General features: G+C 41.9%; 1 protein-coding gene across 1 annotated transcript in view; it reads right to left on the reverse strand.

Annotated features, from left to right (window-relative positions):
* The window catches only part of ptprz1a (protein tyrosine phosphatase receptor type Z1a), a 43,291-nt gene extending 29,330 nt beyond the window's left edge, over window positions 1–13,961 (reverse strand). Inside the window, exons 1-8 of the mRNA XM_076089813.1 lie at window positions 13,916–13,961; window positions 13,307–13,372; window positions 9,573–9,752; window positions 7,282–7,433; window positions 6,596–6,691; window positions 3,859–3,925; window positions 3,410–3,567; window positions 1,044–1,194 (exon numbers count right to left, since the gene is read on the reverse strand). Coding sequence (XP_075945928.1) covers window positions 1,044–1,194; window positions 3,410–3,567; window positions 3,859–3,925; window positions 6,596–6,691; window positions 7,282–7,433; window positions 9,573–9,752; window positions 13,307–13,372; window positions 13,916–13,961 — 916 coding nt within the window. The remainder of the gene's footprint in view (window positions 1–1,043; window positions 1,195–3,409; window positions 3,568–3,858; window positions 3,926–6,595; window positions 6,692–7,281; window positions 7,434–9,572; window positions 9,753–13,306; window positions 13,373–13,915) is intronic.
* Between the last annotated feature and the right edge of the window lie 445 nt (window positions 13,962–14,406).

Genomic DNA, 14,406 nt, shown 5'->3' on the forward strand with positions numbered 1-14,406 from the left:
TGAGGTTCCGGCATGTTGTGCTAGTTAGCGGCTAATGCAGCCTGCAGCAGAGATGATCAGCTACAGATGTCTCACTTCTTTCTAACTCCACACATTCAGCTTATTTGTAAACTTGTAGTTTTCAGACCCAACCACCGCCGACTCAAGTGACATCACTTGAGGATATTCATCAGACTTCACACAGCTCCGTCTGGGGACACTTAAGGCTTTGTACGACTTTCTCTTTAACGTGTTACTCTCCAACACCTGGAAACACTTTCCCCCTTTAAAACAATACAAATTCATACCAGGCGGCAACCTCCGGGTCTGTAACGTGAAGCCAAGTGTTAAAGCTGCATTCTCTCTAGTGTCCACCAGGGGGCGCCTCATCTGGTTGTATAGAAGTCTATGAGAAAATGACTCTACTTCTCTCTTGATTTATTACCTCAGTAAACATTGTAAACATGAGTTTATGGTCTCAATCTCTAGTTTCAAGTCTTCTTCAATACAGCATGATGTTCATTTAGTACATTATGGTCCATTTAGAGTCACACAGACCATAAAGCAGGGGATGCTTTAGGGCGGGGCTACACAGTGAGTGACAGGTCTCTTTCACAGCGCTGTCTGGGAGTCGTCCGTGTTGTCGTCTGACGACTTTGACCCTTTCACAGTGTTTTTAACTGTAACATGAACTGTACTCAGCTCCACCCTCTAGTGTCACTTCCAAAATATCCAGATTGTGACGGACAAAATGACAAACTCAAGGCTTCAAAACGGTGACTATGTCCACTTCTTATATACAGTCTGTGACTTATTGTATGTTGTATATCAGGGACTGTTTTCAAAGCTTTCCTCCATGATGCATTCAGGGATACTCCAAAACTGTATTTTATCAAGATGATAACACAAAATGTGGTTGTTTCTTCCACCGAAGCTGAATGTGGAAGTGACCCTGAACAGGTTGAGTTTACATAAACAGGCCCTGCTTTCAGCTGCACCACTACGGCATGACAACCTGTCACCTGCAGCCTGTGACATGAATGACAGGAGGACGTATTGGATACCTGGTGTGAGCACCTCCTCGGTGCCGGTGTAGGAGGAGAACACCTGACCCATGAACTGCTGCTGCTGCTCCCTGTAGTTGTTCTGCAGGTAGTCCATCAGCATCACGTATCCGGCCTGCTGCATCGTCATCACCTCGCAGAACATCTTCAGCTGCAACACACAACAACAAAGAAGCCGCGTCAGCACCGTCCTGCAGCGAATAACAGCGCCGAGTCAGAGCGGATGAACCGGAGCCGACGGGAAAGATAGAAGAACGTGTAACTCGTGGCCTGATATCAACCACACTGAAACTACAATCATACCATCACCCAGATCTATGTCTGCTCTCTCTTCAGTGCTGTCTGGTTATCTGTAGTTATAATTAACGCTTTTAGTTCATTTATAAATGTGCTGTTTTTGATTTCAATAATTGTCAACACTTGAACAGAAACGAGGATATATACAATTATATGATCAAATAAACGGAACAAAAACAGCAGTGGCATCTTCACATGTCTTGTTTTGTCCACTAACAGTCCAAAAAAAACCCAAATTTACAAAGGTTTGCAATTATATAAAACAGAGAAGCAGCAGCCAGAGAATGTCTGGAGTTTTTAAATGTCTGGAGTTTTTCATTGATAAATAAATAAAGCAATTATTAAATATCAAAACTGTCAAAATAAATTCTGTAAATCGACTAACGGGGTAGTCTAATCATTTCCAGCACTAATACAATCAGTTTTGTGATTTAACTTTATATTTTTAATCATGAACCTAGAAAACCATCTAAACATAAATGTGTGAACACTATTTAAACTCTATTAATCTGTTTATCGGACAGAAACACAAATGAAGAACTCTAAACTGCTACAGTGTGAAAACAAAGTGTAAATCATCCACAACACACAGCTGCAGTCCTCCGAGCGGTGTGGAAGTGAATGGGCGTGAAGCAGCCGTGAATCCCGTTAACCCTTCGTACCTGCTCAGGTGAGTCACGTCCCTCTGGATGCACAACGCTCCGACTCGTCTGACTCACAGCTCAGAGCCCATTGAGAGCATTTGTGGTTGTTAGTGTCGTGACTTTAAAGAATTAAAGTCTGGCAGCTCGACCAGAGCTGGAATGTAGACCGGCTGAGACACGTCACGGAGGTTTGGAGACACATGGGAATCCTCGGCAGACCTGCAACAGCCTGCGTGCATCGGGAGAGTGCTGCCAACATCGCCTCAACTGATGACTAGCTCACCTTCTTTGATGGATCAATTATTGATTTTATCAGCTGGTATCTGACAGTATTTAAAAAGGTGCAATGTGTGAGATCTGGCCAGAATTTTAGTTTAAAATATTTAAAAAATTAACGAACATTTTACTGAATCAACCCCAAAAAAAAGCTTTAATTTGATGCAGTAAACAGATAAAAAGGATGATAAATGAACTACAGAATCATGACAATCTGTAAGAAGTCTGAATTGATGCTTTGTCAGGTCTGGCTTTAAGACGACAAGCAAAGAACTTTTAAAAACACATTTAGTTTTAAGGTATAAAAGGCTATAAACGTGTGTGTGTGTGGGGCCTCCTGCCTTATGACAGTTGTGTGTTAAGAGTCAATGAGTGAAAGACTGAAAGAGTCTGAAGAAGATGACATCTGATCCTCAGGAGGCGTCACACTAGAACCTTTATGTTGAAAAGCTTTTGTGTGCTTTCACACGTTTGTTTGTGTGTGTGTGTGTGTGTGACTGCCCTAGGCCGAGTGAGTGATTGATAGCCATGCAGAAGCAGTCGTTACATCAAACAAATATTGGCTCACAAAAGATCTTTACGGTATTTAGGCTGGCACACACACACACACACACACACACACACACACACACACACACACACACACACACACACACACACACACACACACACACACACACACACACACACACACACACACACACACACACACACACTTCCTCCTTTCAGCTCCTTGAACACGTTTTCTAAAAGGTTGTTTACGGACATTTTCTGTAATTGTGCCGCTTGTATTTTATCCGGAACAGAAAACCCTTTAAAGCTGACGTCTGGTTCTTAAAGGACCACACTGATGCTTAAAGACACTAAACCACAGAGTTTTGGACGAAGTGCATCGACCCTGGAAATCACTAAAATGCCAGACCGTGAAAAAAAGGACCAACATGTAGAGGGCCTCAACTTCAACATTTAGCCTTTATTTGTTTTCAGCGACTCGTTTATGACTCCAGACTATAAAACCTTTTGTTATAATGTAATCCAATAAGAACAACATCAAAACTACGGCCTGTTCATTTCTACTTTATGGTTTCAAAGTTTCTGGATTAAAAGGAATACTGCCTCTTTCTAAACCACCGGTACTGCACCCCTCACCTGTTCGTCGGAGACGGCCACCGTGCTCTTGAAGACGATCCACTCGATGGTCTCGCTGCAGGGCGGCGTGGTCAGCGAGCCGTTGTAGATGAAGTACTTCTCCGTGGAGTTCGGCAGGAGGCCTCGAGGGGCGAAGGGCAGAACCTTGGCGCTCTTTCCTGGACGGCAGACGGGACAGCTTGAATGAGCTCGCTCTCTCAAGAGAGAGAGAGAGAGAGAGAGAGAGAGAGAGAGAGAGAGAGAGAGAGAGAGAGAGAGAGAGAGAGAGAGAGAGAGAGAGAGAGAGAGAGAGAGAGAGAGAGAGAGAGAGAGAGAGAGAGAGAGAGAGAGCGAGAGAGAGAGAGAGAGAGAGAGAGAGAGGAGAGAGCGAGAGAGAGAGAGAGAGAGAGCGAGAGAGAGAGAGAGAGAGAGAGAGAGAGAGAGAGGACAGAAGAAGAACGGCAACATACCGTATCTGCTCACGCTGTTGATGCCGTCCATGATGGCGGCATAGTTCACGTTGTCGTCGACGCTCGTCTGAGAAGAGAAAACCAACATGATGATCTCGTAGTGACTCTTTATAAAGTCGTGCCGTCATTAATCATGTAAAACAATGTTTCATAGAGTCAAACCGTCAATGTTTCCATCGGTTTGGTCAAGTGTGGATCTCTACTTTTAACTTTTGGAGAACCAGACGCTGAACTATTGATCTGATACATTTACTGATTTCAACTATTTCTCCATAACTGCAGCTCATTGTATTAATTTAGCCGTCAGTCAGATCTTTTACTTAAAGAGATAAAAGTACATCATAGTGTAGAAATACTCCTGTCCAGCATTGAAGTTTACTTAAAGGAATACTTTACCCACAAAACTACCATCTGTATATCAACTACTCTCCCCGTGGTAACTCCAACTCTGGAAGAGAGATTCGTTGTTTTTTTTCCACGTTGAAGGAAGAATCAAAACACGGAGAAAAGTCTTATTGAATAGAAGTAACAGGGGGTCGGGTTTAAGATATTAAGAGATGCTAAATGTCCTGTTGAAGACCTACAGCGGTGGAAACATTAGTGAATTAGTCACTAAAGGTTCCTTAATATGAATATTTCCTTCTTCGTTTGACTTGCCTTCCTGTTTATCCTTCATCAAAACATCCGTTAACAAACTCCTGCGGATAAATGAGACCTGGATTATACTGCACCAGAGTTTGTAAACAGACGTTTTCATACGGTTTGTTGTTGAACGCAGCCTCCATTCACCTCCATTCATCGAGACTTTTCTTAGTGTTTTGATCCTTCGTTCACCGGAGAGGAGTGAGAGAAGCAATTCAACAATTCAAGGTAACAGAGTGAAATGTACCAACGCTGCATTTAGGTGTAGTGTTCCCTAATTAAAAGTAAAAAAGAGAATTAGCATCAAGATATGCTTAATGTACCAAAAACTATTATATATCATATTACTGAATAATAATTATTGATGCATTAATGTGTTCATCACTTTAATGTTGCAGCTGGTAAATGTGGAGCTGTCTGCCATCTGACCTGCAAAGGCTACTTATCACTTTGTTGTGTAAATGTTTATATTCAAGTAAAGACAACTGAGGCTCATCAACTGAAGACTGTTTTCCACATTAGGCCAGATTCAAAACCAGGACGTTCAGGTAACATAACATTCACCCTCTCCAATAAAGCAGCAGACTCCCTTCAACATGACCTTCAGAGAGTTAAAACAGTTTGGAAGCTGGTTGGAGGTTGGCAGAGCACAAAACAAAAACAAGATTCACTAGCTTTTTGTTTCCCACCCTGCTACACACACACACACACACACACACACACACACACACCCTGCAGCTCCACATCAGACGCTATTCTGTTCAAACATGGCCTCTGTCAGTTCCAACACGCCAACCCGGCCGGAGGCAACACGACCGCACAAAAACAAAAACACAGGCAGAGTTTGCATGAAATGCACGATGCTCGGTGTGAACTCTGACAACGAACACAGAAACACAGACGAGCGCTCGGCAATGATCCTCAGCCGAGGTATGAATCAAACACACCGAGGTGGAACACCGGTGATGCTACTGGAACACTGAGATTCCCTCAATCAGACTTCTTCCACATCGAACTAAAAGTCACCCATGAAGTCATTCTGTGTTCAAACCTGCCAACTGTTAGAATTCCAGATAAGCTGCTGAAAATCAGACAATTTACTAAAATGAGCAACAACTCAAAAAAGATCTGTGTTTTTGTAGGAGAATGGTGTTTTTCATCCAAACCATTAGCCTGGAGCTAACTGCTGTGAAGCCCACACAGCAGGGTTAACTCGGACTGTTCAGGGCAAAATCAAAAATATTCAGCAAAAAGCTGAGAAGCATTTTACTTTCCGTTGAAACCTCAACAAACTGCACGTTATTCAGAGGACAGTAATCCTAAATGTGTTGAAAACGCGGAGTTAAAGTGAAGCTAATAGCTCTGATAGCCGTCTGCTAGCAGCTCCACCTCATCCCACGACAGTACTGAACTTATGTACAATTTTGAAGTACTTGTACTTTACAATAAACATGTTGTACTTCTACTCCACACTGAAGCCAATATTGTACTTTTTACTCCAATACTCGTTTATTTAACAACGTAAATTACTTTGTAGATTCAGATTAATAAAACAAAATATAATCAACGAATAAATTATGATGTATTATTACGGATTAGGATGAAACTTATTTGAAAGCTACCCAAGAGAACATACATTCATTGAAATGAGCTGCAAGATTAAAGTGATGAACACATTAATGCATCAATTATTATCATTCAGTAATAACATTTATGTTATTCTGCATAATTAATACTTTTTATTTTTTGTACTTGATGTATATTTTGATGCTAATTGTACTTTTTACTCGACTACATTTATTAAAAAACAATATAAATTACTTTGCAGATTCAGATTATTAATAGAAAATGTAAATCAATACAACTTTATTTTTGTTGTAAAATGACAAATAAATGAACCTTGAAATAAGTCGCTATCGATCAGCTGTTTAACAGTTTGGTCAGTCTTAGCTAATGACCTAACTAACCAAAATGGTTACTTTCCACCACAAACTTCTTCCGCTGCTAGTTGAACCCGAATTGAACGAGTTATTTGCATATCTGGTCTCAGTGACTTCAGGGAACACGATCATCCGCCCTGTAAAGTGAAGCACACCTCCAACAGCACGGCGAGCGCTGTGATTCTTCCTCCGGCCTTGATGGTCTCATCTAAAGAGTCGAAGCGATGCGCCTCATAACAGTAGATCTGCATCTGTGGGAGGAAACAGAGATATGAAAAGTCCAGTGAATATTACTATAACTTGTCAAATGAGTCTTTTTTGCATTGCCCTCAATGTTCTTACACAGAAACATCGCAGCTAAAACAAGGACAACAATAGAGCTGCAGAGACTAATGGATGAACTGATTAGTTGTCAACTTTTTTATACTAACCGCTTAGTATACATTATGTGAGAGAGAAAAAATAAACTGCACATCTTTGAGTTGTGGACAAGACAACAAGACACTTGAGGACGTCATGTTGGGCTTTGGGAAACACTGATTGACATTTTACCATTTCACCAATTTTACCAACAATTAATCAAAAAAGAATCATTAGTTGCAGCAACAAAGCTGAACAAGTAAAGGTAACGAAGACAGGACTGTAATGTACACAGTAAATAAAACGTGTCTATCTATCTATATGTATATATATGTATGTGTGTATATATATATATATATATATATATATACACACACACACACACACATGCATATATATACATATACATATATATATATATACACATATACATATATATATATATATATAAACCCTTGTCACATACTAGAAGACGTCTCACCTCCAGAGGGTATTTGACTCCATCCAGACTGTGTTCAGAGCCCTCTGAGGAGGCGTTGCAGCGCCCCCAGTGGAAGGTGATACGTCCCACCTTGACCTCTGACCTTAAGCCGCCTCCGCTCACGTAGAACTCTCCGTCCACATCGACCGCCACTGAAAACAGAAACAAACGTGAAGACATAAATGCGTGACACTGTGTATTTATCGAATTAAATCATCGTTTGTGAACAAACTTCTAGATCAAATGTGTCCGCTGCTTTTAAAAGCTTTGAAGGCCTGACCTCTAGTTGAAATAATGGATTATAAATGTACAGAAGATCAAAAGACGAGAGCTCGTACGCCACACAATACTCCACTAACACCGTTACTAGACCCTCAGACAATGACTCAATCAACGAGGGGATCTTCTTCAGGTCGGTCTTTGTTCACCTGACAAAAGGTCCCCTCGAGGGTCCAAACGCTCTTTGACGGTCTAATGAAGGTGGAGCATCACTCGGTCCTTTCATCTTCAGTATTATAATGTTCATCTCAGCCACCGCCAAAAATAGAGGGAACACGTGACTATTGTTTAGCGCAGATAATACAAATATTTCATGTGAACGCGCTGACGAAACTCTGCAGAAACATCGATCTGCTGAACACTTTAAGGCTGGGCTGGCTAAACGTAATAAAAAATAAAGATTAAAGATTCAAAATGAAAAAGAATATGATTTGAGCACTGTACATTGCACATCCTAGTTTAAACATTAGATTTCCACTTCCAACTTTAGTAAAATTATCTGAACCTCTTGGCACAGAAACCAATATTTTACCGTCTCTGTCCGTTCTGTTTGTTACATCTTAATATTAGACTCCAGCAACTAGTCAACACTCCGTACTTGGTCCGTGTGGGGACCTGAACCGGTGACCCTTTAGTTCCCAAGCCAAGTCCACACGGTCCCCCATTACCAGAAAGTCGAGCTTCACACTTATTTACAGACTTACATAAACTCATAATATTTTAAGTGGCCACTGTATTAAAGTACTAAAGTATTGAATTAATGTGATTTAAATTTAAGAGCATAAGCAACAGGAATTATTTTTGATAAACGACAAAGTCAAAGGTTAAACTGTTAAGAAGCGTTGCGTAGATAAATTGATAGAAAAGTAAAGTTTCTATGACAGATGGAGTTTTCTGGTCTAGAAACTACACGTTTAATATGTTTTGGCCGTGAGTCCTTTGTCATATTGTTCTGTACTTTGGCCAGCGTTGCTTTGAGCACTCCGTTTGCTTTTGGTCGGTTTTTATTCTCTCCACCGCTGTGATCTGTGTAGACGTGGTTGGCCTCATTCACGCCCTCTTTGTTGTCTGTGTTTATCTCCTTTTGTTCTATTGTGTTTTCTATTAACCCCGTCTCTCGAGGCAGGGCAAATATTGACTCAAGTTGTTGCTGATTCGCTCCTGTTGAAAAGTGCGTTTGACCCGCTTGTATCAAAAGGCATGAACGCTCCATCCTGAATCCTCCATTTGTGTCTGCGTACGCTGCTCAACCTCCACTAAAGGCCCATTTGTGGGCTGATAAAAAAAACAGATTTAAGTCCACTCAAACCTCAGATTGTCCACCAAAACATCTCCCTGAATAAAAGCCTTGGGTGCAGCTGGCGGGTGAACAACAACCACAACAGAGTGCTTCTTATTGCCCTGAGAGCCCCGTTGCTAAGAAGCACGGGGCTCCTCAGTTTGGAGCTTTTTTTCGAAAGGCGAGGCGGGATCCGTCCTTGTCTACAATTTCACTTAACAATTACCTTGAATGCACACTGTAGGTTATTGTGTGTCACACCACTTAGAGAGAGCAAATATATAAAAGGCTCTCAATCCCGTCAAATGAGAAACTGGTAACTGTATCCTTTACAACGGGACGCCGCTGGAAGAGAACAGGCCCCGACGCTCAGTATCTATCTGGGAGAAAGCGTCTCTTTAGGGGACGAGGGGGAGAGGAAGTCAGCTCAAAACATGCTTCCTTTGCAAGAAACAGCTTTAGAGATGACCGTCAACGCCTTCAATAAACATAAGTATAACTAAAATAATTATCTTTATGTTCCTGGCTCTGTGGCATAATGATGCAGTTTAAACCAATTTTTACCTTCACTTTATTCATTAATAAAATGACATATACGGTGCTAAGATTACTTTTATTTTGTCAACTGTTTTGTTAATAAAATAAAATGTATTGTTATTAATAACAGTCCTACGGGCTCTTGGAAGCAGCGAGCGCGGTCGTCTCTTCCCACCGGCTGGTCTTGACGTCTTACCGGTCTTGCCGTCGTTCTTGATGGTCGTCCTGTCGCTCGTCAGACTCTCCCAGCCGTCAAACATCAGCTTCTGGTACTGCAGCTTCACCTGAGCCAGGTTCTCCTCGATGTCGATGGGAGACTGCTTGGCGTTGCTGCAGGACGGAAACTTCTTGGCCCAGTTGTTCTGATTCAAGGTTCCTGGAGGGCGGAGAAAAACAAAAACAAACAAGTGTTCAGATAAAGCTCCCACATCAGAGGCTTTAAGGTAGCTTCTGAAGAACGAGCAAGAAAATAAACTCTAGAAGACGAAAGTTCAACATAGATGTTGTGAAAAGAACAATTTAAAATGTTGGAGAAAAGCTTTCTGTCAGTGGTTCACAGCTGCATCACCACATAATAACATAACTCTAGACAAATGCAAACAAAAACATCATTATGGTCCTTTAATTTCATGCACACTAACCGCCAGAATAGTTCACTCTGACGTTTTTTCTACATAGTCATGAGTTTCTTAACCTTTTGTGACCTTTGAGGTCCCAAAATTCTTGCAACCCCCAACAATCACACACTTCACTCTGTGAAGAAAGTGTGTGAAAAATTACAAATTTGTGTTAACCAGAAATGACATCATACCCGCCGAAAAAAGCTGCAAGAAAGCTAATTAATTCCTCTCAATATTCAGACTTTAACAGAGTCCAAAATGCAACGTATACAAAGAACTCACTAAACTTCTCCGGCTCTATTATGCAACAGTGAACACAGCCGTCTTTTGTCAACTCTGAAACAGATGTGAACAGAGTTTACTTGTATAAAAGCATCCTGTATCAGTGTGGACGTGTAAAACAGATCGTTTGGGAAACGATGACATCATCTCCCCAATTGGTGCATGCCCATTGTTGCTTTGTGTAATGAGCATGCGTCTGAAACAGAAACAAAGATGGCGGACTACCGGATTGTTTATGTTTTGTTAGCACTGCTCGGTCTAATGACTACTTTACATTTAATCTTAACATGGCTGCACCACTCTCAAGACGAATGCGCCCAATGCTATTTGGTTCACCTCAGCTTTTGCTTTGTTATCGTTTACTATTTCATTAACACCGCCAAAGAAAAGATCAGCTCACTGAGCGTGCTCAGAATCTTCTTCTCCGGTATTTCACATATCGCTGATGTAGCTTTAATCACCACCTACTGGCCCGGCGAGCGGTTGGAGCGTTCTAGTGTGGACGGAGATATTTTGTAAAACGAAGTTCGTGTGCAAACTATTTTATTTTAAAACATAGAGGAAAATATCTGTTTTATGTGTAGACGGGGCCTAAATCGCAGCATCAGGGACCGCTTACAGGTGCGATGCTCTGGGAGACCTAGCGGCGAGCTAACGAGCTAATAACCTCCAGCTGCTCTGCTGCACTCTGGCTTCCAATATCAGCTCTCACGGTTTTTTCTCTCTTGCAGCTCTCGTGAGGTCAAAGTCGGACGTTTCCCAAATCCAGCCTGCAGCTGAGAACTGCTGCTCAAAGAGAGAGTTCAGCTTCAGGTTTCCTCTTTGCTTTCAAACACAGAGAACACGCTGACGTGACGGATGACATAAATACAGTATGGAAAGTGTTACAGCCAGGAATACAAATGATCAGACCCTCACAGAGTTCATTCATTCATTCATTCTGTGTGTGTGTGTGTGTGTGTGTGTGTGTGTGTGTGTGTGTGTGTGTCAGCTGCACTTCAGACCAAACAGATTTAATCAGCTCGTATTCTTGTCGATCTGATCTACAGCCTCAAGCTCTTAGTTTCACTTTTATTGCAAAATTAATCTGAGCAGCATGTGACGTCCTGCTCGTATATCCTGCTGGAGGCGACTGCAGCGCGGTGCATGTGGATTTGTTCACATCTGCTCTCAGTGGACGACGTCGCCGAGAGTCATATTTAAGAGAGGCTGTTTGATTGGGAGCGTCTCTGTGTTCTTATGTTACCCAGCTCAATATACGGCACATTAAGGGAACTTTCAAACCTTTTGTGTTCTCTGCAATGACTTGTTTTTCAAGCCTGATCTCACAAAAATACCAAAAAGTTCCCTCGACCTCCTGACAGCGTGTTACGTGTTGGTGGTGTTTGTGCATAAAACTAACCAAACCGTAAAGGGTGATTTTGGTGTGTTTCACCCTGGACTCTATTTAACATGTTTTTGTGTCTGAGTGACAACAATGTTTTTTTAAATTGGTCCAGTATTGAAGGAAAGATGTCAGAACGAGACTTCTCAGAGCGAGACACACAACAGCAAACAGACGGGATCAAGAGAAAAGTAAAGAGCTTTATTTCTCTGTAGGGTTCTTTCCATCCTGTTGTCAGACACTTAGAATAACAATCGGAGCCTGTCGGTGGCAAAAGAAGCACATTTAGTGGTCGAACACTTATGGTGAGGAGTTGCCCCGAATAATACTTCACGGCCTGTTTTGCAGATGCAGCCTTCTCCTTCAATACTGGACATGTGGTAAACATGGTAAAGTAGGTTAAAAAATAACCAGAGTGATGTAATAACATTTGTTGGTTTTTGGAAGGATGACGACAGCGGCGTCAGAAAACACGTCAATATGTCGCTCTAGTGGAAAGTTAAACAATTAAGTATTGTGTCGTTTCATTTTGAGGACTTGTGTTTTGTTTTCAATCAACCGAGTCAACAAATCAAAGTTCAACATTCAAAAAGAAACGAAGAACTGGAACCCGTCATTCAGCCTCTACGCAGCAACAACCTGGTAGTTAAAAGGCTGCGTGAGTGAGCTCCGGCCCCGTCAGCATGATTATCATCATCTGCTTATCGGAACCTGTTCCCAGCAAGTACGAACGCTGTTTTTACACTACAATGCAATAAGAAGGTACGGTTGTCTAAATGATGGGTTATGACTACAGTCATAGATAATAAGAGCAGCTCCGACGTTATTCAAAACCAATAATCATCCTCCATCTGACTGGAACTCATTTAACGCCAGATTAAACCTCACGTCAGAGAACACAACCGGAATACCTTTTTGAAAAATCTGATTTTTAAGATCTCTTGAACTCAACAGAAAACAACCCTCGTGCAGATGTTTGCAGCTTTTTCCCTCTTCTGTGCTAATAACGTGTTGCAGTGTTTTCTGTGCTAATTACGTGCTGTCTCAGCCAGCTGGTGTGGTGTCTGTTATGCAGGTATGCCAGCGGTCACATGACTCTCTGTCCTCGCTCTGATTGGCTGTTTAGAGCTTCTTCCACCGGAGGACAAAGAGCCCCCGAACCAGGTCAGACAGGCGTCTGGGTCAGGATGGATATTAGCACGTCAGTGGAGAGCAAACACGGGTATAAAACAGAAAGCTCCAAACCTAAACGTTCAACTGGAGCCATTAAGAGATCAAGTTGGCATTCGTTTTTTGGATCAATTATAAGATTTTATAAACGATTCATATTTTTGCAGCAAAAATAAATGCTTTAAGTTCATAAACCTGTCCCTCTTCTTCTCTCAGACACTTACATGTTAGCAGGAAGTGTGACGAACATTAACCTCCATCTATGCTCAGTTAGCACGCAGCTGACTGGTCCACATACTGCACATACCAAAGAGCTTCTACCGTCTTCCTTTCACTGTTCATCCAAAATAAGCAGAGTGTCACTCAGGACAGCATCAACATCAACACAGAGCAGCTAAACCTCCAACCTGCTGACGACATTCCAGTTCACACGCTGAGGAAGTTCTCTCTTCATAAATAAACTGTGTGACTCACCTGCGTACGACCAGTCGATGTCTTCTGAGAACTTGCGTTGATTCCTGTATGCATATCCTCCAGCTGCTAGAGGGAGGGAGGGAGGGGGGGGGGGGGGGAAGAGAGAGAGAGAGAGAGAGAGAGAGAGAGAGAGAGAGAGAGAGAGAGAGAGAGAGAGAGAGAGCATTAATGACAGATTAAACTGGATACTGTCGGTTTATCTGAAGTCACTTCTCTGCTGAATCCTGTAAACACGTTTTTTAACCCGTTTACTGGTGAAACAAATCAATATTTTCTCTGTCGAGCTTTCTTGCTGAGGGAATAGTTCTCTCAAAGTCAATAAAGGATAATATTTTGCCATTTTTCCAAAATCTTTGTCTCTATAAATAAAGGTAACATTCAGTCAATATAGAACTTGAAATGAACTCCACAGATTACAGCTTTGTGTGGTGTAAAGTTGTAAAGAGGTTTTTACAGAATTAACGTAGCTCGATACATTTTAGTTAATGGGTTTAATGTTTGAGCTGTTATTGCTGGTTTATTTATTGTATTTGCAGCCGGCTTATGTATATTTAAAGTTCTTTTTTTTAATCAATTCATGGGTAGAATACTCTTTAAGGGCACATTTACATGCCTGAGAGGAGTATCGACCTGTAGGCTCCACCTTTTTGGCCATATTTGGATATTTTGATTCAAGACAGACCAAACAACCAAAACTGTGATGAGCAATCGTCCCAAACTCACAAACACTACCGACGTTTTTCTGCCCAATAAACAAGAGCGATGTCCTACCAGCAGCATATAACTCCCTACCTCACAACCTTCCTCTCAACCGTGCTGACTAACTAGGTCCACTCCGACTCTCAGTCACGTATATAATGAGATGCAGCGCGGTGAGATGCCAGGAGGTGAGTTATTAACCCGAGCGGCTGTCCAGGGCATCCGTCACATTAATGAAGTGGAGTCAACGCCCCGAGGGGCCGTTAGGGAACAACACCTCATTACCATAACAGAGCGCCTTCGGGGCCCCGAATGAGAAACAAAGAGCAGAGGTCACATAACGCGAAGAGGAAATAAAGTGATGCGATGAGGTGTGTGTTCACAAGCAGTCACAATACAGA

The sequence above is a fragment of the Anarhichas minor genome, unplaced genomic scaffold, assembly GCF_050575085.1.
Source record: "Anarhichas minor isolate MPS153535 unplaced genomic scaffold, ASM5057508v1 ptg000011l, whole genome shotgun sequence".
NCBI lineage: Eukaryota > Metazoa > Chordata > Actinopteri > Perciformes > Anarhichadidae > Anarhichas > Anarhichas minor.